Source organism: Haplochromis burtoni, unplaced genomic scaffold (genome assembly GCF_018398535.1).
Source record: "Haplochromis burtoni strain Fernald_Lab_line unplaced genomic scaffold, NCSU_Asbu1 Contig_116, whole genome shotgun sequence".
NCBI classification, from domain to species: Eukaryota; Metazoa; Chordata; class Actinopteri; order Cichliformes; family Cichlidae; genus Haplochromis; species Haplochromis burtoni.
The window spans coordinates 1,312,565-1,338,426 of NW_024582477.1; the positions used below are offsets into that span (position 1 = coordinate 1,312,565).

Below are 25,862 nucleotides of genomic sequence, written 5' to 3' on the forward strand. Positions count from 1 at the left end.
TACATAGTTTTTTAAAAAAAATTTTATGGGAAGAAAATTGGGTTTACGTGTAATGAAATGGGCTGTACTGTATAAATAAAACTTACATAAATAATGAACAATTCCTACATTTCCTTTTTTGTCAGGAACTGGAGAAAGAAAAATGCCTGAATATTTTTACATGGCCACTGTGAAAATGTGCTGCCCTATGCTATTTTTCAGGACATTTAGTGCTTTCATTGGTCTCAGGGGGATTTATGAGTCATCAAAGATAAAATTGGCCATGAGAGGTATATGGATACAACTTATTTAACTGTAAAATGGGTATTTAATGGAGGGTATGTTCTGTAAAAAAGCAATTTGCTACCGGACTCCATTCAGCTCTGAAATGCAGTCTGTTTGATTGCTGTCAAGAAAAAAAACCCATCAAAAGCAATAATAATAATACTGATATGAGTGACTTTGATTCTAATAGTTGTTTTCACTTTGCCCGTAATGCATTTTATTACGCTATTAATCCTGAGTGGCCAGTCAAGCTAATGTGAATGCACCCTTGGGATCCATTATGCATTATTTAACAGCACTTCTAGCTTGTTCAGGCCATTTAGAGACAATCCAGCTCATTGATCCACACTTTTTTTTCTTTGACAGCTGCAAAAAAAATCCGTTTGAGATGAAAGATAACAATTATGTGACACTTCACATCTCATTAAACTATCAGCCTGCTAGTCACTTCTCTTTCCTGTGCGTGTCATCGGTTGCACCAAGTTTTTGTGTTCTTTGATGTTGTGTGTGACTGAAAAGGTTTTATTCCACATTTGTGAACAGTATTATCAGCATTTTAATTAATCCTTGCACGCAGGAGTCTGAGCTGCCAAAGGATCACCCTCCACAAGAACCTCTTCTGCTCCTTCGTGCTCAATTCTGCCCTTACTCTCATCCACCTCATTGCCGTTGTCAACAATCCTGAAGTGGTGGCCAGAAATCCAGTGAGTAGATCCTCTCTTACGTATTTACCGCAACTTCCATGTAAACTACTGGTAGCTGTCACCTGCTAGTGACCAAAGCAATGACAAGGTTTTTGGTGCAGCACCTTCTTTGTGACTGAGTTCATCAGGCGATGGCCAGTAACCAACTGGTTTTATAATTCACCTTTTCCCTAATGACCGGAGGTTGCCCCAGGTTGCCAACTGGTCTTTAAACCTGTACGACAGGACCTTATTCCTCAGATAGCTATACTTACAGCACAAAGTCACCTGAACACCTTCAACATTTATTTCAGAAGATTTCCCCAACACACAAAATCATAAAAGAGTGACTATTAGAGAGGTTTGCACGAGAGGGTTATGGTTTCCCAGGCTTCAACTTTGATGACCAACAACCTGTAACAGTGACACATTTATTACCTGAACTCTACCTGTAAAGTGAATCATTTACTCTTTCAGTCTGAAAAGGGAAGGGAAAGCCTGTCTTATGTCTTAATGCAGGGACTCCTCTGGTTGCAGACTGTGCAGAAGTTTATTGGAAACGCCCCTGTTGCTCACTTGACTTATGACTGCAATGAAAAGTTTCCCTGATGAGTTTATGGTCATGATCACTATTCTCAATTCTTATTTAAATCAGCATGGTGTTCCCTTTGTAAATTGTGCTCCCATTAGAGTAAAAAAGAATGATAAAGCAGGTTAAGCTTTATGGTGTGCCTACCTTGGTTTACAGGCTGCTACTGTGTGCTCTACCAGTGCAGACTCAGATCCACCCCAATTTCAAAACTACATAATGCCAACATGCTTAAAGATATAATTCTATTAACGAATCTATGACGTAAGGACCATGATGGAAAATCATTTATGTACAGTATGAATGCACTGCACAGTGAACATCAACCCTGAGTCATAGTGAATGGCTCTAACTCAAGGAAAACAATTTCAGTTCCTGTAACCAGCGGCTCATTCAATATTTTTTGGACACGCTTCAGTTCAGTAAGTGCTAAGTACTTTTAAATAAACTTATTCTTGTGAATTAGGACATCTGGAGGTCCTGGAAGCAGCTACGTGACATTTGCTAAATGCTAACGGTAGCACACTCAAATCCTCAGTTCCAGTGCTAGGCCCCTCCTGCTAGATTTAACATCGACTGCACTGTCTTTAGTTTAGCGTATTAAGATAATAATAATAAGTCTTTAGCTATAATCGAAAAATACTTTTGAATACTTTATATAGCATTATTAGATTTTTGTTTTCCATGTATTTCATTGTCCATATAACCAAGATCACATGGCTGACTGACCCACTGACAAACCTGAACTATAAGACACTAGTGCTTGTTAGGAAAAGGAAAAAAAAACACCATGCAGGAGGGACAAGTTGGTTACAAAACATGCAAATGTATGTATTTGTATTTAATTTATAACATATTCATATGAATTATTAATTATTAAGTAATTAGTTTACAATTATAATAATGTATATAATTATAATTCATTCATTTATAATAATCTATAGTTTCATTCAATTTATGCAAAGCCAAATAAAAATGTGAACACTGTGGTAGCATTTTTTTTATTTTAATTGTAGTTGATGTGCAGGACACACAAAGTGAGATCTGGTCTGTTTCTTGATATTGAGTTTTTCTAAAACAGATCCTGCTCTGCAACATCCTGGAATTGCTACACAATCAACGTACAGTTTTTGTTTCTCTATTTTTATCCCTGTGTAGGTTCTCAGTGATCCAGGTCGTGGGAATCCAAAATAGCTTGGAAAAAAAGTGACTGGACTTCTTTAAGTTTCTTGAAGACGTTTCACTTCTTCAGAAGCTTCTCAGATGAGAGCTGAAATGTCTTCAAGAAGAAATCTAGTTGCTTTTCTTTCCAAGTGCCTTAGATTCTCTTTTTATTCCATTTAACTTTTTGTCTTTTGTGAATTGTTTGAAATTCTGAGGTCAGCTTAGGTAGAGGTAATAAATCTGTCTTGTGGGAATTCCTTGATATCAGGACTGAGCATAAATTTGTATGTTACTTGTGGAAATCAAAATAACAAACGCTTGTTAAGCTGCTGCTTGCTGCCTCTTAAAAGCTGTTATTGCAGAGATTCAGTAACTCCAGAAAAGGATCATATTTTTTGTTTTACTGCCACATAAAATCAAACGCATTCAGTCCCTCCAAGTCAATAAATACTGACAACATGTTGTTTAAAAAACGTACAAAAGATTGTAAAAATAAACACCCTCCTTGCAATCTGTAATATTTTTAAAACGGTCCTAAATAATTTTAAAAAAGAACTTTAGATGATCAAAGTGCCATACAGCAAAAAACCCAGCAGATAGGACTGTAGAGTTTGGCTCGCATTGCGCACAATCGCATCAGCCATATCCTGCTTTCAGCTGGAGTATCGCTTGCCTGACAAAGCACTGGAAACATCAAGGACGCAGCAGAGGCTTCAGCTGGGTTTTAGTTTGTTTCTAAGTCCTGCTTTCCCCCCGTTCAATGAATCTGTCTGGCTCAGGCTGAGCTGAACGTATCCAAGATGCAGACAGAAATGACAGCCGTCATAATCAACGTGAGGAAACGTGTATTTGTGCGGTGGCCCCCTTTCAAATCTCCCCCTTGTCATCATTTGTCAAAAGGTTTGTGTTGAATCTGTTACTTTCTGATGTAGTACGGTCAAGTTGTGCTAACTTGCTGCAGCATGTCAAAATAAAATTAGTTACCGTGGCCTTGGTTCTCGAGGCGGGAGCAGACAGAGAGCGCACAAGCGCCTCTGGTTGGGACCCGTGCGCGTCTGTGAGGAAACATTTCTGAAATTTACTGATGCCAGAGTGAAACTTATGAGCATGTTTTCAGTGCTGGTGATTTAGGAACGGTGGATTGCAGTAGAGATTTGCACTCTAGGAGAAAACAAGCTCTTTGTTGTCTCTCTGGAGTGGTAATAGAGTCTGGTTTGGCCTGCCAGCATTATGTGGGAGTGAATCCCCAAAGCTTATGTCAAACCAAGGAGGAGGCTGAAAACATGACAAACACGTACATGATCTATAGCAGCTTGATTTGTTAACCAGAACATTGTTAGTAACTTAAGACAAACCTTGGTTAACTGCAGACCTGAATTAGTGAAAACTATGCGCCCTTAACTCGCAGATACTGACAGCAGCGGCTGTCTGTTATAGTGAAGTGGAAAGGGAAACGTATGAAAGGAAGGGAGAAAAAATATGGGGAAGAGTTTCAAAGTGAACAACTGTTGTGTGTTTTGAGCTAAGAGGACCTCAGAGAGCAGTTAATAGCAATGCCAGCATCTCTGAATTATACTGCGGCTGCACACATGCTCTTTCACCACAGGACTACAAACCAGAAACCCCAATGTGAATATTAAAATAAATATATATTCCTAGGAAGGAATTCATCTGTCTAGGTTTTTCCATACAAATCTTTCAGGGATTTCAGGATATGAGAGCATAATGAAAACACAGCTTTGCTGATGCCAGTGATAACCAACCAACCTTTTTATATAATTTACAGAGGTGAGTGTGATAGCGGTAATGAGCAACAGCTCAAGAAACGCTTCAGCAAGTGGCCTGAAGAGCAGAGCAATCGTCTGGCTGATTAATTTGAAACAATCTGCAACTGTAATTATTACACAGTGAAAAACAACTTTTTATTAAACATCTGTCTTCATCCCTGTTTGTTTGCAGTTAGAGATCGCACATACATATTCAAGTCATGGACAGCATAAGAGGTGGACATAGATACTAGGGGTGCAACGATACACAAAATTCACAGTTCGGTATCGGTTCGATACTTTTTCGATACAAAAAAATGTTCATGCCTTTTTAATTTGTCATTTATTAAAATTATAAATATATATTTTAACTCAAAAGTACAGTTTTTAAATTTAATGTTGCTGAAACAACAAAGTAATAAAAAAATTAATCTGATTGAGGAATCACTCATCTTTGGAAAAGAAAGTTTATTACAGAGAAATGTCTCTTTCCAAAATAAAAGCTATACTATACGCTTCTTCTGGGCTATATTCTCAGCAGCATATTAAACATATCAGGTCCCCATAAGGAGAATCATGTGCTAACGGCTGTCTAAATGACTCGGGTAAAGTTTGTAGCATGCGTGCTTGTTGTTTTTTTCTGCTTCCACTTGTCTTTGCACTAGGATGATGTCGGAGTAAATGTGCAGTCATATTCGTTGTGTTCCCACTAGTGCTGTTGGCGTTAATCTCATTGAAATTATGTTCACACCATAACACGGCAAATCTCCATTAACGAGCTACCGCGGATCGCCCCGTGCGTGGGGCTGGACGGCCAACACGTTAACGAGCTAACTGCGCTAACACACTAGTTCCTACCAATGTAATTGAGCATTGCGTGGCACATCCGACATACTGTTTTACTTTTGTCCATGACGCGCTTACCTTCAGGGTCATACTTCACATGAAAAGCAAAATAGTTCCAAACGCCAGATCTGAATGAGGGTGGGGGAGGTTCAATTTACCATTTTGCAACAAGAGCTTAACTTCTGTCTCGCTAGCTTGCCCTGCGCTCAGTGAATCTGCGTTCGACTACTCCGACTAGGCTGCACTGTCGAGCGCAGATCCACTGAGCGTTCAACACAGACAGCATCGTCAGAAGAAAAGTTGATAAAATAAATTAAAAATGTTGTATTGTTCGATACATATGCGTTTCGAACCGAAAGCACTGTATCGAACGGTTCAATATCGATACGAGTATCGTTGCACCCCTAATAGATACGGTGGTTTCCTGCTTTAAGCCTCGAGATTAGTGTTTTTGCTTTTGTCTGCTTTATTACTATTGTAATTCTCTATTTTCTTGTTGTCTAAAGGAAATATTAATCCGCTCCAAGATGTAAAAAAGACAAAAAGTTTTTAACTCACTCTCATTAATTATTATTCTTATTATTATTACCTTTATTATACCATAACGTCCCACTGAGATCACAGTCTCTTTTACAAAAGACACAAACAATACACATTAAAATTAAAACTTTGACTGGATTTTTATAAGACATATCCACAGGTCTCCTTCACTGCATTCATTATCATGTTTTTAAATTCACCGACAGATAGAGGCCTGTTTAAACTTGGGTCAGTCTGTTAATTATTCCATGTTCAAGGGGCTTTGTGAGAAAATGCTATTTTCCTTTCCAGTTAGGTTTAGGTATCAGTTTAAAATCTTGGTTCTTTATGAGGTGAAGCCCTCAATTATCATCAGTGTGCTTCACCCCAATTCTCCAAGCTGGATCCTTAGGCCTGCAGATGGAGGTCTTCTTGTGATTCCACGTATTTGTCTGGAAACAAGTGGGGAGACTGTGCATTCCCAACGTTACCACACCAAAACTGTGGAACAGCTCACCACCCTCTCTTCGCACCCTTGACTTTGTGGCATCCTTTAAAAAAACAGTTTTAAACTCCTCTGTTTTTGTTGGTTCTTGTGTCTTCATTTGGAGCTTGTTTTTGGTGTCTCTGTAAAGCACTTTGTGACTAGTTTCTTGTTGTTAAAACTGTATAAATACATTTTTACATCTTGGTTTAAAAAAAAATAGATGTGACGAGGAGCGGTGGGTCTGACCGTAAAACTGTTCACTCATTGGCTAATGACTTGTCAATCACAAGTTGTTAGTCAGGGAGCATACCGCTGATAATCCTGCTTTAAGAAGCATGAATGTGAAGAAAAAATAAATTTTTATGCCATATGAAATGAGTGACTGAACCCATAAACCCATAAAGGACCCCCACTCTCTCCCCCAAACAACACAGAATAGGATAAGTGGAAGAAAATAGGTAGATGCTCAATAGTTTTTATAAATAGTATCTTAGACTGTAGAGAAGCACTAATGTATTGCATTGGTAGTTGCAATTTGTGAAATTACCCATTACCCTCTGGATGAATGCACAATTGGTGCCATTTTGGCTTTTGCTAGAACCGCATAATCCAAACTTGGGCGCAAGGGAAGTGGAAGCAATCTGTGTTTGGATGAGTGGGGAAAAGCCATGAAAGCTGATGTGACTGGCAGAGATTCCCATCCAAAAACATGCTTCCTTAACGAATCTCCTGAGATTCGGTAATGACAAATGTTGTGGAAGTTAACTTATTTTAGGAGAAAAGTTTGTGAGATTTTTTTCTTTTCTTTTTTTAGTAGATTCTGAACACAGGCAGGTTTATTGGTGCCTGTCTGGCATTAATTAGAGGAATTATAACTGATGGCACTGCACCAGATACTCTTGATAATTATGGCATTAATCAACTGTTTTGTTTCTTTTTTTAAACGGACATACCAAGAATGTGTCATCAAGTCATCATCTCTTATCATAACGTCTCAATTCTCAATAAAAGGAACTGAAAAAATAACGAGACATGATGTCGCTTTATGGTGGATGCATAAATAGAAAATTGCACAGCTCTTTATAAAACACTAATGTGGAGCGGGGCTTTGATCCCACTGCTTTGTGAGACGAACACAATCAAAGAGGGCTCCAAATACAAAGAGAAATCATGATTCCCAACTTAACCCACCACCGACGGGGGTAAATGAATAAACATCCTCTCAGTATGAAAAAGAATAATACTGGCTAATGATTTTGTGCCACGAGTGCTGAAACATCCCATTAAATCTTTTTTATGTCTCCTGCTGAGATGATGTCACGTCTGTTTCAACTGGATCATCTTATTCAAAAAAAAAGACTGCAAAGCAGAAAAAAGGTTGATATGATTGATTTTGTTCTCCCTGTAGGTTGGCTGTAAGGTGTTGCAGTTCTTTCACATGTACATGTTGGGCTGTAATTACTTCTGGATGCTCTGTGAAGGCATCTACCTGCACACGCTCATCGTGGTGGCGGTGTTTGCAGAGGAGCAGCACCTGCACTGGTACTACCTCCTGGGCTGGGGTGAGTCATTTTTACCACGTCCCGTTTTGTTGTTTTGTTTCTTTGCTGTAGTGTGTCTGTAAAAACTTATTCTTGCAGCTTGAAAAATCCCAGAGAAGCAGTTCAACAAGATTGGGTAAAATCTAACAATTTTCTTGTGACTGAGGTTATTTTAATATCAAGCGTGCGGTCATTCAGTTTAAGAGCATCATTTGTACGTTTCCTGTTCAGACAATGCTCTCCCTTAAACGTCTGCACTCAGTTTAATAGTCTTCTGAACTCAAATGCTTGCAAACATTTCCATCCTTGCACCCGAGTTTCTTTTGTTCACTTGCTCTTGGACCTCCAGTCCTGCTCATGCATCTTTATGTATGAGCTGATAACCCTGCGGTGGTGGTGGGGATTCCACAAAGAAGACAGTTCGCCGTATGCCGTTCCCCAGCTCTTTGTTCTCACATTTCCTACTTACATCTACTGTCCTTTCAAGTCTTAGATATGGTGTTGACCAATGACATTGTCCTTTCCCCCATTTATGAGTACATTTGCTTTAATTCTGTGAGAGTCCTTTAGGAACAGATATTTTCAGATATTTTCTGACTTAGAAATTTGTGCCTTCCTTTTGTACAGTCACGATTTTATATACATGCATGCATCATATGTTTTAGAAGAGCGGTCCCCAACCGCCGGGTCATGGACTGGTTCTGGGCCGCAAGAGTTGAGGCTTGGGTGTGAAATTTATGGTTTCATGGTTTTTATTGTCAACTTGGTGTTTGTAGTTGTCTGTCTTATTTTGAAATAAATATTTACACGTTAAGCGTTAAGGGGCAGAGAGGAGGACATTACTCTCAATGTTGTTGGTGCATTTCAGGAGGACGCTGTTAACAAAGTTATACAATTACACACTGAATTCGCGTTTATTGTTATATTTACAAAATACCACCGTTTTTGTCTTGGTCGTATCATTTTATTTTGTTGTATTTATCCGCGACACATCCGTGAAAATATTGTCTGACATTAAACCGGTGCATAGCGCAAAAAAGGCTGGGGACCGCTGATTTAGAAGAACACACTATAGTAGACTTATTGTATGTACTAAATCAAGCTTTTCATTAGATGAGCAAGACTGCTAGTGACAAATGAATAAAACAATGAACTGACTCTTAGGCTGGCTGATTTATTTTTCCCTTAAGCTGGCTGTCACTTTATTAAATTTACAAAGTGAGCAGAGGTAGTGACTGGGACCCAGAAGTTTGATAAACAAACAAGCACCTTTCATGCAAGAAGGTGGATTAGACTGGATCACAGGAAATCTGTGCAAGCAGCAGTATATCGTAGATCTGAGCAAGCGCAGAGCAAATATGCTCGCGAGCAGTCGTCTGTTTGATCAGAGGGCAGAGTTTGCATTGTAATATCTGAATGTGAAAGCAAGAAATCATGGTCTTGGATAAAGGTATTTCATTGTGGACATGCTGACAGCTTTATTGGCCCTCCTGTCGCTTGGTGCTGCTCCTGTCTTGTTTTCCACACTGCTCCAAACAGGAATAACACAGTCTGTCAAAAAAAAAAAGAAAAAAGAAAAGCAGGCAATGGAACTGGATGGATGATCATCATTAAAAATGTTGGGATAACCTTGAGTAAAGTCTTTGCTGTGTGTGTGTGTGTGTGTGTGTGTGTGTGTGTGTGTGTGTGTGTGTGTGTGTGTGTGTGTGTGTGTGTGTGGATGGATGGAGGGAGGCCAGCTTGTCAGATCCATCTGTGGCCAGCACACTGCAGGGCCTCATTGAAAATGGACCCTACATGGAGTTTTGTGTTTATATCCAGAGGAAAAGATGAAAAATCTGTGCCCAGTGTCTAGTGGGTGTTTACCTACACAATGTCAAATTAGAGGGAAAAGTAACAGAAAATTAACCGTGTGGTAGTGTTGTCTTTGTTGTTAGCGGTGCAACAATAAAGCTGTCGCAGGAGAGTTTGCAGAAATAAGGAGGACCCAGCTTTCCAAGGAAAGTTTCATTAGACCAACAAACAAAGCTAAACCACGCTTTCACAGTTGTGTTAATGACAAATGCAATTTCACAAAACTCACTCAAGACCTCATATGGCTCCCATCTTTTCCTCTCCAAGGTTTTCCTCTAGTGCCTGTATCCATCCACGCCGTGGCAAGGAAAAAGTATTTTGACGACAAGTGAGTAATGTTCCAGAAACCTCGGCAAATAAACAGAAGATGTTTACATTTGCGCTGGGCTGTGTGCGGTAGAGTGAGAGCGTGCAGGCGCGCGCGTTTTCATATGTGTGTGCACGCATGTGTATTTTGGGAGGCTGACAGCACTGACTGATATGTTTTTCCTTCTGTAGCTGTTGGATGAGTGTGGAGACCCATCTGCTCTACGCCATCCATGGCCCTATAGTGGCAGCACTTCTTGTAAGTCTGCTAATCCACTGTTTCCGCACAGAAAAAGCACGAAAAACTAATTTTACATGATGAGTCTTTATATTTTTGTATTCATTTAGGTTTAATTCATGATTTGTTTTTTCTTTTTCTGTAGGTCAATCTCTTTTTCCTGCTAAATATTATCAGAGTTTTGGTTACCAAGTTGCGAGATACGCACCGGGCAGAGTCCAACATGTACATGAAGGCAGTGAGAGCCACCCTGATCCTGGTTCCCCTGCTGGGAATACAGTTTGTCATCATTCCCTGGAGGCCGGAGAACCGGCTGGCTGGTGAAGTCTACGAGTACATAATGCACATACTCATGCATTACCAGGTAGGCACGAGCTGCAGCAAACACACAGGAGCTCAGTTCAGAGTAATCTAACAACGACTTGAAAAAGGAGGCTAGTGCAGCTTCACTGCCCTGGGGATTCAGCCGTTTTGCACCTCAGGCTTAAATCATAATGACCTTGAAAAAAGCAATTAAATTATTGCAATAAATATGCTTAGCATGAGCTTTACTTTATACGGAAACCTTAGTGCAAAACTGAGACAGTGTACAACCTAGATTTGTCCGTACCCTTGGGCTCCCCAGGCTCACGATGCTGATTTTTAATTTTGCATGACTGAACTTTTACGCCCTTAAAAACATCGTTCTCTGCCCTGTGGTTGTTATTATCTATTCATGCGACTCCCTTAAAAAAACATTTGGGTTCAACCTTAGCTTTGTTTTATGTTTTAGTAGCTTCTTAATTTACTCCTTCCCCCAAAAAGACGACATTTGAAGGAGGTGGGCGTGAAATACGACAGAAGCCGCTCAGTTCAGGAAAAAGAAATGAGGGTTGACCCTGGTAGGCATTCACAGGGGAAAGAGTTAAACAATCCATGAAATATTTATGGCCCATTAGATAATTCTGTTGTTGCCCCAATATTTCTTTGTATTCTCTCTTTAAAAGTTGCTTTCCCATCTCACTTCTATAAAGTCACACCCTGTAAAAAATAAATAAATAAATAAATCATGTGTCTAAGCAATTCCTTCCTCCAACGGTTCAGCAGATGGCTGCACTGTCTGAGACTACTTCTGTTGTGATTTTTTTTTAGATGTAAAAAAGCAAACTGAATTTACTAGAAAAGAAATGATTATCTCCTTTTTCCATCTTTGTTTCAGGGTTTGCTGGTGTCAACCATATTCTGCTTCTTCAATGGGGAGGTAAGGGCTGTCATTTAGTTAGCTCATTAGCTAACATTAGCGCTGCTCGCGTGTCATTTGTTGCTAGGTGTAAGAAGGCAGTAAGGGGCGCTTACGATGCTCATTTCCAATTCCATATTTCTATTTTTGGATCCTACTAGAGTAGTGTTGCAAGATTTACAGTTCAAAATCATTTTTATTTATTTTATACTCGCCTATTTTACTGCTCTCTGGGTTTCCCAGTATCTGAAACAAGCTGCGTTAGCTCCTTTCTTCCCTCTCTCTCTGAGCCAGTTTTCTTCTTATATGCTAGCCCTTCCAAAAACAAGTTTTGAAAAGGTGGTGGGGCTGCTGTGCTCGCAACCCGCTGTGTGTCTGACACAATTGGTTCACTTTAATCAATAAGTAATTAATAAATTAGCTTTAGCGGAAACAAAGGGAAATTAGCCCCAGGACGAAGCTTGTCTTAGTCTTTAGTCGCTACGTGTAGCTAAGCTAACATGCCTGATTATGAGTATCATATTTTTATTTAAGTGTGGTATCAATCATAGCGGTTTACTTCTGGCAAGAAAGTGAATAATCCCCCAAATATCTGAGAGTTCCTTTAAAAAATATTGTACCCCTGTGCCATGTTTGACATCATAATAGCGTAGTTTTGATTGAGCAATTGGCCTTTTGGAAAGGTCAACCTGCACATGTTACTCTGGGAGCTTTTCAGTGATTGTGTAATAAAAACCGCTCATCCCTTATGACATTATGCATGACACATCAGACTGCATCAGGTAAAACATTTTCAAAATTTGTTTTCAGGTCAGATCTCTTCCATCTGTATCGAGAAGTGACCCATGAATACCAAACACAGACTCATAGTTTTGGTTTTGGCCTTGAGTACGTGGGTAAAATAGCTGTAGCTTCGCAGAGATCTCTCCAAATTCCAAATGTAGCAGGTTATAAAACATTCCTCCGCTTTTTCCTCTTCTGAGACCAGTCTGGTGCTACAACAGTAAAAGCAGAAGGGTCATGTCAGGCGAGGAGTAAGACACACTTTATAAATGACTGTGTGGTTTCCAAGCTCAGCTGAATATTGACTCTTCTTTCTTCGTTCTCCTGTCAGCCTTTCTAAGCCTGTCTGCAGCTGTCTGACAGCAGCATCCTTAACTTGATTGAAATGCTTCACCAAACCGATGAGCTGGAGTTGCATTAAACGCAGACCTCAGGTTAATAATTCTGTGAAGACCTCACAGCTCTCCAGACTCAATGTGTGAAAGATGCTTTCAAGCTCAAGTCTCCACAAGGGTTGTAACATTAGAGGACACATTTCAGGCATTTTGCTAGTCCACACCAGTGTGTGAATGGCGCGTAGACATCAAGCAATTAAACAACTATTTAATTGCTATTATCTGTAATATTTAATTAAGGCGTTTAATTAAGAAATATTTATGCTGTAAATTGTGTTCCCCTAACAAATATTGATGCTTTTTTATGAGGTGTTTTGTTGCAATAGTGGAAAATACTGCAGAGATGCACAAGCTATGGAAAACATTAAAGCCAAGTGAAATAAATTTGTATGGATTGGTCTCCTGTGCTTATCACTTCACACCATGAAAATAGTTTTGGCCAGGGTCCTATTTCTAGCCAGAACCTACTGTACGGTCCCATACTGTGAGGGCTGTCATTAAGAGCAACCATTTGCTGTGCAGGCTCTGCCCTCATGCAGTCCTTCAGAATGCAAAGCAAGTGATGTCTGTGTGCAGAAGCACTAAGAATTTTACTGTACAATTCTTCTTCTTCTCCATTTCACAATGAAAAAAATACTCCACCCACAGTACACAGACATGCAATTAGTGGGGTCAGGTTAATTGTTGAATCTAATTTACCCATAGGTCTGAATGTGAGAGCGAACGGTTGACTGCCAACCTGTTCAGGGTATTCCCTGACTCTCGCCCTATGGTAGCTGGGATAGGCTCCAGCACTCCCCCGCGACCCTGATAAGGATAAATGGAAAATACTATGGGAATTTAGGATCTTGATATTTCTTAAAATAATTGTTTTCATCTCCAACAAAGTCTGATTTTTACAATGATGACGTTAGCTACAAGAGGCTTTGGTGTCCCAGAGAAAGGTGCTTTTCCAGAGTTGCTTGAGTTTGTATAACAAGCAACAACCCTGAGAAGGCAAAAAAAACCACTGTGGATCTGTTATATGTACACTTCTTATATTTGGAAGTTGTTGCTGTTGGCCAAGCAAGGAGTGCTTGATGGTTTTGTTAGCAACAACAAAAATCTCTGGAAGACAGTGGTGGATGATCGTAGGATCTTTTCCATGATAAAGAAAAAAAGTAATTTCCCAACATTTTCCAGGAGTCAGGCAACTTTCCAGGAATAGAACAGCCTGATTAGACTTTGCCAAAACACTTTTAGAAACCAGAGCAATTTTAAAAAAGGATTCTTTGGAGAGATGAGAATAACACTTAAATCTGGCAGGAGGATGGGAAGAAAGAAATGCATGGAAAATGCTTGGATCTGCAAATGATCCAAAGCATACAGTATACCATCACCTGTAAAACAATGTGGGGGAAATGTGATGGCATCAGCTTGTATGCTTTTTCATTGCATATGTTTTGATTTGTCACAGTAGGAAAAATACATCCCACTTTGGGAATTCCCTGCTTTTGTCTGTGCCGTTCCATTCTTAAGGCTTACTGCGGCACCTAATGGACATGAGACATCTTGAAGTCCACCTGTGCTTTCTGTACTGTGACAAGGCAAACACGTGCTGTGAACATGTTCACTCACTAGTGTTTTCATTTTTTGTGAGTTGAGAAAAGACAGAAGCAGAATTCTGGAGTGTAACATTTTAATTTCTGCTCAGGTTAAATCAAATCCAATTTATTGGTTTGTGTTTCAACAGAAGCACCTCACACGTGAACAATGAGCCAAAACATACAGTGAAAGCAACATGGAAGTTTTGGAGGTCAGGAAGTGGAATAATGTGTTTGCAGAGTGGCTGCGGTATAAGCCTTCACAATAATCAGTGAAACTGGCTACACCAGGCATAGAGCCAGGGATCGCGCCTCTGCAAACATAAAAATAGACCAGGCTTGATTCCCCCCCTCCAGTACCGACACTTCTGGGTGTCAGAACTGACGACAGCTAGCATAAAGGAAATGACTCCAGCATCAGATTTTATTTTGCTGATACATCTGCTAACATCATCCTAACTCACACATATCACACAAACTAGGTAAGAATCTTAAAGTTTCACAGAATTGTGGCCCCTCAAAACACTGGAAGCATTAAAACAAAAGCTCATCGTGGTGTTTTTGTGACTCACGCAGCCCTACGCCAACCGCACGCATTCCACAGCACAATGTCCACGCTAAGTGTTAGAGCACTTAGCATGAGGTGTTTGGCAAAGAGGACCTAGCAACCCACTGTCAAGCTCTGTTTTATGCATCCAGCTTGGAAAATATGTCACTTATTAACTCGTACATGAGCAGACAGGAAGCAGTCTCATCACCGTAAAGGATGCAAACAATTTGTCAAACACAATCAATGCATAGGGCATACGTGTAAAGGGTGAACACACGAACTGTCACAAGGGAATGCAGTGGTTTGTTTGCTTCACCGGCATAATGGCCAATTCATGCTCTCTTAATCAGGACACGGGTTTCCTGGGCTGAGTTCAATTCTTTTTTTTTTTTATTTCAAGGCCAAACTACAAAGACCTGCCTTGTTTGTTCAATAGCCCCATTGTGAGGTTAGGTCAGTGAGACAAACAGCTTTCAAACTGTATTTGTGACACCAAGCACGACGTTCAGCATGAAGCTGTAAGACTCAGATGCTCATTTGTCTCAGAATGACAATTAGTGCCATAATTTATATCATTAGATCATTCTGTGTTAATGTACTCACAGTAATTACAGTGGTATTAAGACATGACTGAATAAAATGATTACCTTTGCACCGTTAGTAGTTTGTGTTTTGGGAAGAAGAAAGATTTCTACCATATGCTGTAGACAACTTAGCATTCATGTAGTGTGACGCTAATATTGGTTTCCACGAAGAGTGTCACGGCTGGCGGGGTGAGCTGTGTGGTGTTGGAGGAAAAGGAGGACCCAAAATGCGGCAGTGACTGATGATTCGAGTGACGTTTATTTACAAGTGGTGGAGTGGCAAAAACAGGCAGTGAGGCATGACAAAACAACTGAAGAAACCTAAACTGGGAGAACTAAATGACAAACCTGAGAGCATACAAAAGGGGTGCGGGGCAGAGAGACGCAGAGACAGGAACGAAACACCATAGAACTCAGACGAGCCGACAACGAACACAGACCGACACCCACTAAATATACACACACAAGGTAATCGGGTAATCACACACACAGGAGGGAAGAACAGCTGAACCCAATACACATGATGACCGGAGGAGACAAGCTGAACACAATGACAGACAGACGGAGACCTTCAGAACAAAACAGGAAATCTAGAACCCGAACCGGACACAAGGGGGGAGGACACAGAATAACTAGAACAGAGGAAAATAATCAGAAAACACAAAACGCTGGGTCAACGACCCAGCACCATGACAAAGAGTTGCTGTTGTTTGTTCAGATGCAGCGCCAGCGGCCAGTCTGCAGGGCTGCTGCCTGAAAAGTTTGAATTATTTGTGATTGTTATTGTAAAGGAACACGCAGGAAGACTCTATTGACAAAAAAATAGTTCCATATTTCCTTGTTATTTCAATGACCTCATAGTTTCTAAGACATATCAGACACACGATTCTCAAGCAAGCTGACAGGGAAAAGCATTGCTGAATTTTGGACTGGGGCGAGATTGATTGAAGTTTCTGCATGTAACGCTGTGACTAATGATCGCATTAAGGCTTAAATAGAAGGATTATGAAGGGTTACGTGCTATAAGTCACGAGGGTAGTAATGGATTTTGTGATGACACAAATGGATTTGGTTCACAGTAAATTAATGTGTTTAATGCGTCAAATGGTTGCAGCAAGATAACAATGGTTGTCAACATGCCTATTCAAAAAGTGCTGGAAGATTTGTTGCTTATATAATCACTACAGTCATATTCTGATCATTTAATTGGTGCAAAGCCTGAAGAGAAAGAAGTTGTGCACTTTGTTTTTTAGTCAGGATGCCAGAAAGAGAAAATTGTATGTATCCTTTGGGATAATCATGGTCATGTTTTCATACCTTTGAATGGCATCGGTGGAAAGATGCCATTTGACTGTTGTTAGATTTAGTAGGTGAAATGTGTGGAAGTAAGTTTATTTATAACATGGTTATAGATCACTTCATTATGTACACCTGTTCAGCTGCTTGTTGCTGCATATATCTAATCAGTATTTAGACACGGTCTAGACAACCTCCCAAATTTTAAATTGAGCATCAGAATGGGGAAAAACGTAATTTAAGTGACTTTTAATGTGGCATCATTGTCACTGCATCATCATTGCTTGTCTACTAGGAGTTTCCTACAAACCATCTCTAGGTTTATAGAGAATGGGCCTGAAATGAGGAAATACCCGGCGAACACATGCCTTGTTGATGTCAGATTAGAGGAGACTGGTCAGAGTTACAACCAAGGTATGCATAAGAGCATCTCTGAAAGCACAAAATGCTGATACTTGAGGTAGATGTGCTTCAATGACCAAAGTAGAACATGCAAGATGTCTTAGCTAGACCATGCTCCTGTCAGATAGGAAGAAACCGATGCTACAATTTGTGCAAGATCACCAAAATTGGACAACAGACAAAAAATTGGAAACATGTTGGCTGAGTGTTGATTTTTGCTGCAGTATTTGGATAGTAAGCTCAGACTTTGGTGTAAACAACAATGATGCATTGATCATGCCTTGTATCAATAGTTCAGACTGCTAGGCCCCCTCACTACCAGCTGAGCACTGTTTAAATGCCACCGCCTTTCTGAGTAGTGTTGCTGACCATGTCAGCAGCGTACCCCATCTTCTGATGGTTGTTAAGGATAATGTACCATGTCACAAATGTCAGTTAATCACAAACTGGTATCTTGAACATGACAATAAGTTCACTCACTCATCAAAAAAGCTCAGAGGAATGTTCCCAGCCCCAGGTTGACTGTATGCCACGACAAATTAAGGCAGTTCTGAAGCAAATGGGGTTCCTGCCCAGAACTAGAAAGATAAACCTTGTGTATTTATCTCTTTTTATAGTGAGATGATCTGGCCACATGCACAACCTGGCCACCCCCGCCCCCCAAAAATGGATATTTACATTTTATAGCTGTCATCTGCTAATGTGATTGAAATTTGAGTGGCCCACACATGCTGCAGTAATAACATGCACATCAGTTAAGATCATTGTCAGTTGGATCAGTGTTGTCACAAACTTCTCCGACTCAAAACACAAAAACAAAGCTTGCAGTGAAGTCAAATAATTAAATTAGATGTAAAATATTATTATTAAGGCTGCATGTGTCTACTTATGAGACACTAAACTACCTTTTTTATGTGCTTGTGTGACATCCAGGTGCAGGCAGCTGTGAAGAGACAGTGGATGCAGTATAAAACCCAGTGGGGTCAGAGACGAAAGGACCACTGCTCGATGCGCTCCACGTCCTACACAGCTACCTCCATCACCGAGGTACCCGCCTTCATGTACCATCACGACTGTAACACCGAACACTTGAACGGGCGCCACACGGAGGACTCTGAGCTGGTGGCGCTAAAGTCGGGAGACACGTACGCTTGAGTAACGCCGAGGATAAAATGCGTAGCAGTGGAAAAAGCCGAGGACGAGCAACAAAGTAAACGTACAGCAAAAAGAAGAAAATGAATTCAGTTCACCTGCCATATCTCAGCGATTAAATCTCCGGGGCTTGCTCAGCTCAGGAGGATGATAGAGGCCTGAAAACAAAAAGCTCATTGACGTGGATTAGCTACAAGGCTGACACTTTACTTTACATTGCTGTTGCAGCTGCTTTTTCAGAACTTTGATGTTGAGAACTTGTGACGTAAGGAGAGCTGCTTTTGACATGTGTCAACTTCCTAAAGCTGCTAAACTGCGTGTGCCCGCTCGCAGTGATGGAGGCTTGCACTAGTGTGGAAATAACTGTGACTGTGTGAGGGTAGCAAAGTTTTCTTTCTTTTCCTGACGGTGCTGAAGGTGACAGCGATGATGTAGAGGTGAATAATGACTGCGATGGTGTTGATGATGACTATCAAAGCGAAGTAGACGAACCAATCATTCCTAACCTCACCTATACCAAAGGGTACTGTTTGGTGGTCACGACCGCGGGGGGGCGTACTATGTCCAGCTAAGCACAGGTGCCATAAAGCAAAAGACACGGACGCAAACACACACGCAAACGTCAGCAAACCTCATCGACCTGATCAAATGTGCCATGAAAGAGGTCAACTTTCAGAAGACCCTCTCTGCTCCAACCTCTGGAATTGTGTACATAATGTATGTTCACCATGTTTCATTTAAAAAAAAAAAGTGTTTTAAATGTTTTAAAAAGATTTTTGTTTTCCCCCCACCCACACTTTCTATCAATGTTTTATCCTTGCCGATTCCCTAGTACGTGCTCAGTAAATGTCCCGTGATGCTGCATCCCTGACTGCTTTGTTGTTATGCAGTTGCTGTATTTGTGCCGATGCTGAAGCTCACAGGGCTGTGACGCAAAAATGCACACACACGAAATACTTCAAAGCTAAAAATAAAACCGTTCTGTTGAGGCCGAAGAGCCACCGGAGTTGATCCACTGTGTTCTGAGTTATGATTCAGTCAGCTCTGCCAATGATTCTAATTTATCCTCAGCCATCCTTTGTGAGCTCATGATGTCTCTAATCTGTCACCTGCTCTTATCTGGGAAAAGAGAAAGGCTCGCTAAAGATGAAATCCAAACTGTATGCGCACACTAAACCTACCGATGTCTTAAATGCATGTTCGCGTCTTTGTCACGGTCTTGCACGAACATGATGTTTAAACTCATCCATCAGTGGTCCTAAACACGTTCCTATTACTCCTCTGCCTTTTCTTTATTAGGCTTGGTTAAGGGTTTGTTGAAACCTTAGTAAATGCTGTGTCTTGCATTTATCTGTGCAAGGTCCTTCAAATCTGGTCATTTTTTAAACTGCATGTCCAATAAGAGACATTTCAGTTCCACCAGATCAAAACATTTATATTTCTAGAGCATGTAGCCAATGGCTATTAAATCCTCTGGCTGCTCACATTACTGTGATTTGTTTTTGCCTCCTTAGCAGCAACTTCTCTTTGCTTACATTGTCAAAATGGAAAAGCGTTCCAAGTTGAGCTAAATTCTTGGTAAAAGGCATGTAGAAGTACCATCTTATATAATAAAGCTGGTGATACTCGGTATCTTTTGCACTTTTAGTAAGCAGAAATTCAGCAGTGCGTCAGCGTGAGTTGTTCTCGCTGGCGCTCGTGCTGATTTCTCCAAAATAAAGATGTACATCTTTTAACATGTAAACACATTTACTTATCTAGTACTTTAAACTAAAGGCTGAGTACTTGGAGGAGGGGGAGACCTCGAACCTTTTTAAAAAAATATTACTCAAACAGAGGTTTGCTCAAGAGTTGTCTGCCATATTGGACGTGATACAACCACCGATTGTGAAGTGTGTGTTCCCCAAGTGCTTAGCAAGTGATTGGCTGTCACTTGGTGAAATCGAATGCAAAGAGGACGCGGCACCAGAACACTTATGATTGCTGTGGTGGTGATCAAACTGTTGTGGTCACCTGTAAATTTGCAGACTGTCTTGTCTGCAAACACTCACTTTTAAACCACCAACTAGTAGTAATGTAATAAGACTTGACAAAGTGGATGGAGAGCAGAGAATGTTCCGCTCAGTCAATTATCTTTATTTTTCTGACAAAAACAAGGTGATAACTAAATAAAAACTAATGTACGAGGGCAAAAACTATGTTGAAACATGTTGACATTTTGCCAACGAATAGAAATAGAATAGAAAAAAAAATCTGAAACGAGATCCAATCAAAACTAATTACATTTCTTTTCTTCGGGAGGGAGACTAGATAGTGACGAGGAAGAGAAGCAAAGACTTATGGACGCTTTTTGTATTTCATGTCAAGGAAGATCAGATGTTTTGTAAACCGTGTGGAGCAACTCAACAAACTTTTAGACTTTTTATTTTAGTCCAGCTTAGATTTAGTCCACTATAATCGTATAACATTTAGTTAACTACGACTAGACTAAAACTAAATTATGTTTTAGTCAAAAGACTGTGACTAAAATGAAATCAAAATTTGATGTTGAAGGTTGACCTTCAAAGTAAATGTTAGCGATCCACCCAACATGTTTCTGAAGGCTTTTACTGTGAAGGAAAACGGTCTTTGCTGCCAGGTTGTGTCGCACTCTTTGCACTTTCACTGCTGCTCAGAGAGTTGTGAGTGTTTGTGGGCAAGTGAGTGTGTTGCATGTAACTACAGGCAACCAAAACACAAGTTTGTTGCCATGGAGTCACTGACCAGGCTGTAGGCCTGTGTCACTGGAGCCTTTATCACTTGACTCTGCACTGTCATCATGTTCGTCGCACGCCTAAGGTGGCAGACAAGTTAAAATCCCAACCTCAATACATGATGCCTTTGATCATTTTAGAGATTAGTTTCAACTGTGAACAAAGAATCACTATTAATAATTCTGAAATCACAAAAATCAATTCAAAGGTGTTTAAAAACTAAATTGGCTACACACATATTTATATAATGAGAAAACATTTTTACTGTCATTTTATGTGTACGTGGTGCATTTGTTGAATGTGTGCTCAATTTTTATTTGCCTTTTCATTGTCAACTGTCGGGCACCACCTGTGAGAGATTAGAATAAGAAAAAGCTCTAAATATATCTAATCTTCATAGACATTGTGAGATCACTGTCACTATGGATAAGAGATGCTCCACAGGTATCCATGCAGAATAAGTTTGTACATTCTAATGATTGTAAGAATTGGCTTGTTGATATTCATTAATCTGTAAGTATTTGCTTTCTTTAATCAGAGGAAAATCATATGAATGCAGACCATTTAAAAAAAAAAATTTCATAGCTATATAGGAGATTTATCTGAGTACATCTGAGCACTCACCACTGAGAGCGAATCACACAGAGTCACTCATGAATCAGTTCAGAAAATCAAATCATTTTGATGAAATTACTCAAATCAGGGATGCCACTATTTACTAGTTGTAATGGCGCAGCTTCTCTACAGTACATAAACCGCACGCTGCACAAGCTGAATGCATTCAGTCCCTTTTCATGGCTTCACCTGTCAAATCCTCTTACAGCCCCCACCCCTTTGCATAAAACAGACATTGGGATATGTTTCATATTTCAGTGACTTTTATGTTACCAGCTGGCTGTAAGGAACTAGGAAGGACCGTAGAGAGACAATCATGATGGCAGAATAGGTTTTACTGATTCAAATGTTTTAGTATGAGAGAAAAATTATTTATTTTAGTATGAAATACATCTTCCTCTTCATTTTTATTATGGTGATGTTTCCTGGATCTTGTGCACACTGTAAGACATATTATTAGTGTTGTGGATTCTGGATTCTATATATTTTGTATGTCTGTTCATGCCCATGTAAATACAAGCAAACACTGTGTACATAATAGATTTTTGCACTGTGAAATTCTATGATGATTATTTTTGTTACCCCCCTCCCTTCTCATTTATTTTTGGCTTGTGTTTGTCTCTTTCTCCTTCTCAGCTTGGACTAGCATCATCTCAGAGCTGATAAAAAATGTATTTTGTAAAAGCCACAACGATTGGTGTTGTTTTTTTAAAATCTTCCACCCATTTAGCACAACAACAGAGACATATCATTTGGTGTCGCTCTCTATTTCTTGAGCAATCAGCAAAAACAGAAAGCTGTGGCGTGAATGCAAAAGGTAGAAAAAGATGAAAGCTAACAATCGGAAAGTGGACAATTTTCAGAGTCTGATGACTTAATGATTAAAAAGCGTGCTTTGTTTTGTTATTTTCGTAAATAATTCGGTAAGATTATCGAGTTTAAAACCTTTCTGAAACAAACTTTGTTTTCCAGCAATTCTGCGAAATTCTGTGTTGATTTAGCAGCTTACTCGCCAACACTTTCTCCTGTCAACATTTCAGGGTTGAGAGAATTTGTTTAATGAGTGTGCAGGGAAAACAGGGGAAGTCTAGCTCCATGTGGTGTCTTGCCTTGTGATTCCTCAAGGCAGTGCTGGCAGCGCTTTACAGCCCTGTTTTATTTTAAAGGTTCTGCCTGAATTACATAAAAGCATCTGATGTCTGTAACAGGAAAAAATCCACTGACATGGATCCGCTACAAGATGAATGTCCGCGTACACTCCATAACATATTAAAGTAATTACGATATGTTGCTCACAGTGGTGAAGGCTTCATAAGTCAGCAGTTCAGTGATACTTGATATGCTGTATCCAGGAGACATCTAATCATCTGTGTAACTAAAAGAGATCTGACCAAAGCAGTTTCTGAGATGAATAATCTCCAGTTCACCCAACATTTTAAGGAGAAATGCAGTCTTGGACATTGGTCAGAATCAGTGTTTGGCCCAGGATATACAGTAATATAATTGGTTTACAGAACTACTTTTAAAAACCCCAAAGCGCTTGCAAACTCAAAGAGCGACTCAACATTTTTACAACGTCTATTAAAGGAGAATCTACAAGAAGCCAGAAGTTGATGAGAGGATATTTAAAAGGCTGACTGCTAAACAACCAGCTTCTGTATAGTTTCAGAGTACAGGTAAGATGAAGCAAAGGCTTTTCACAATACAGCAATAATCCTAGCCTTCAGGCTAACATTAGCTAGCAGACTACTTTTAGTGCTTCGCAAAGACTTTATTGGGGAGGTTTGCCAGATTATTAATGGCCCCCCAAAGTATATCTCATCTTAGACTATTATTACTTTTTAAAAATTCATCCAAAGTACTTGTAGACAGTCCCCTTACTCATAGTTTGACAGTTTAGCTATTGGTCCTTTGCATCTCATGTTTCTTTTGGGATTGATCACTGATGCTTCGTCGCTCATTATCATTCAGGTTCCTCTTGGTTGAGTCGCTCAATCTGTGGTCAAAGTTTAACTCTACAGTCTTGAGCTTCATTAAGACTTCTGTGGTGAATCTATGTAGAACCTATGATACAGCGTACGCCGGTGGCTGACACCATGGCCACATTCATACTTGTTAACGTTAGCGGTGACATGCAGTTACATTTCTAGACAGCAACATGTCTGGTTTTGCCGTAGGTTATGGTTTAGGGTTTTGTTACGAAGTTCCACAGTAACCACAGAAGTATAATTTTACTTTTAGGCCTTTTTTCTTTCTGTATCCGAAAATCCACTAGAGTCCACTTAAGCCTGAGTGATGGAAAGTTGGCCATCAGACGCTGCGACTGTGCTGACTCGTCTGTGGAGAATTTGCATTACAGTTAGATACTACGCATGCGCTCCAGGTGCCAGATTGCTAGCAGACCTCTACAGGCTGTATCAAAAAGGATAATCCTATTTCAAAGCACTTTCATTCTGCAGCCGTTCACCAGTAATTATCAAATCATGTACTGTTAGAAAGAGGGGATTTGTGAGTTTCACCCTGTTGCTGGTAGATAGCATAACAAAAGCAGCGGCTGGAGTGACTCCAGACATGCTCACAAAAGTATGGAGCGAGCTGGACTATCAAATAGACATAAGCTGTGCTTCACGAGGGGAACACATTCATTCAAACAATTGTGAAGATTGGAAGTTTTGTATGTAAAACTATTCAACCATATTTTTCAAATTTACCGCAAGCTTCTATGTCTATTACTTAAAAAAATACTCCTTTGAAATCAGGTGATTCTTTTTGTGTATTACAGGATGTGGAGTCTCCAGCTGTCTCTTTCCATGTCCACAGTGGAGTATAATAAGGCTTTAGACTGCATCTGATAAAACCTGAGTCTGCCAGAGCGCGCTCGGGTCAGTGAGACATACATTTAGTCAATAACGACGCTGAGAATCTGCGTGGACGTCTGCGTACCTGCTTGTTTTTTCTGACTTGTCGTAGAAGAATTTGCATTAAAATTCACATACTGCTCACACACCCAAGGGAGGTGGATTTCAAGAAGACTTCAGCAAAATATTACAGGAATGACTGCTGTGTTGTATTGTCTCCAGCTGTCTGTGTCCATGTCAGCAACAGAGTACAATCAAGGCTTTAGACTGCAGCTGATGAGGGACTGCAGTCCTTCATCTCCATCTCTGGAGATCCTCTGTGAAGATCCTCTCTAACCTTCACCTTCAGCCGCTCTAAGCTGCTGAAGGTGAAGCGCTTGTTCCTATGCTGCTATGCTGAGTTCACGGCGGCTGCAGAGCAGAATAGCGACTACCTTCACCATAAAACAAGACCATAAAAACTGGGAGTCCATCTGCAGCACAAGCTATGAACTGGACATGCAGCCAGATTTGTTGCTCAAATATTTGTCACAAAGAAACTCGCAATTAAATTTCTGCCAAGTAACCCACCTGCAGACTGTCGATAAATAATTACCTGAACAGTCAATGCAAGTCTGAAACTGTATGCATACTGTACTGATTATGAAGACACAATAAGCTTTAAGTCTCCTAAATTCTCTAAAACCCCTCGTTAGACCCGCACAGTGCAAGAATGTCAGCAAACTGCTGCGAGACGCTTCCGTCTGGAGAAAAGGTTAACGTGGAGCCTTTCAGAAAAATGTCAGCAGCTGCTTATTTCAAGCCATTCATTCCCTGACAGCAACAATCTCACAGTACACTGGACCAATCCCAAAATATGTGGTGTGCGCCCATTAATCGTAGATAAAAGTGATCATGTGGAGCGTTTTGCTCAGCTGTGTTAAAAGATGAAATGACACTGGTCCACATCTAAATCTCCAGCCGTGCTTTTTGAAAAGTGCTTCCAGTTTTCTTCAAGGTCGCCTAAAACCGTCATGTAGCTAAAACTGCTCCGATCACTGTTGTCAAGGATTTTTACTTTTCTTCCCTGCCCGCGCGTTGGACCTCTTAATGTCCACCCATTCCAGCTCAAGTGTACTGACTGAGTATGCTGAACCACTCTTTCACCCAGGGTTTGGGGTATTTTCTGCTTTCATGGCCAGAAATTCAGCTGAGCAACTCAGCAGAAGGCACAAGGATGTCCAAGAAATTGTGCCTTTTTTTTACTCTAGCTCAGCTGGGTTACACACAAAGACTCAGAGGGCCATTTCATTTATCTACCTCTCAAAGCTCACACTCCTGTTTCTGGTTTCATACTGTGCTGCTCTCAACCCAGCAGCAACACCAACCCTCCAACCAACCTCAATGTCACATTAAATGACCAAACTCGCCTGGAG

General features: G+C 40.3%; 1 protein-coding gene across 2 annotated transcripts in view; it reads left to right on the plus strand.

Annotated features, from left to right (window-relative positions):
- The window catches only part of calcr (calcitonin receptor), a 64,764-nt gene extending 42,487 nt beyond the window's left edge, over nt 1–22,277 (plus strand). For both annotated transcript variants that reach the window (XM_042223648.1, XM_005928567.3), the window contains 7 exons: nt 842–968; nt 7,727–7,880; nt 9,981–10,041; nt 10,212–10,278; nt 10,403–10,621; nt 11,456–11,497; nt 18,003–22,277. In XM_042223648.1, coding sequence (XP_042079582.1) covers nt 842–968; nt 7,727–7,880; nt 9,981–10,041; nt 10,212–10,278; nt 10,403–10,621; nt 11,456–11,497; nt 18,003–18,224 — 892 coding nt within the window. In that variant the 3' untranslated portion in view covers nt 18,225–22,277. The remainder of the gene's footprint in view (nt 1–841; nt 969–7,726; nt 7,881–9,980; nt 10,042–10,211; nt 10,279–10,402; nt 10,622–11,455; nt 11,498–18,002) is intronic.
- The last annotated feature ends 3,585 nt before the right edge of the window (nt 22,278–25,862 follow it).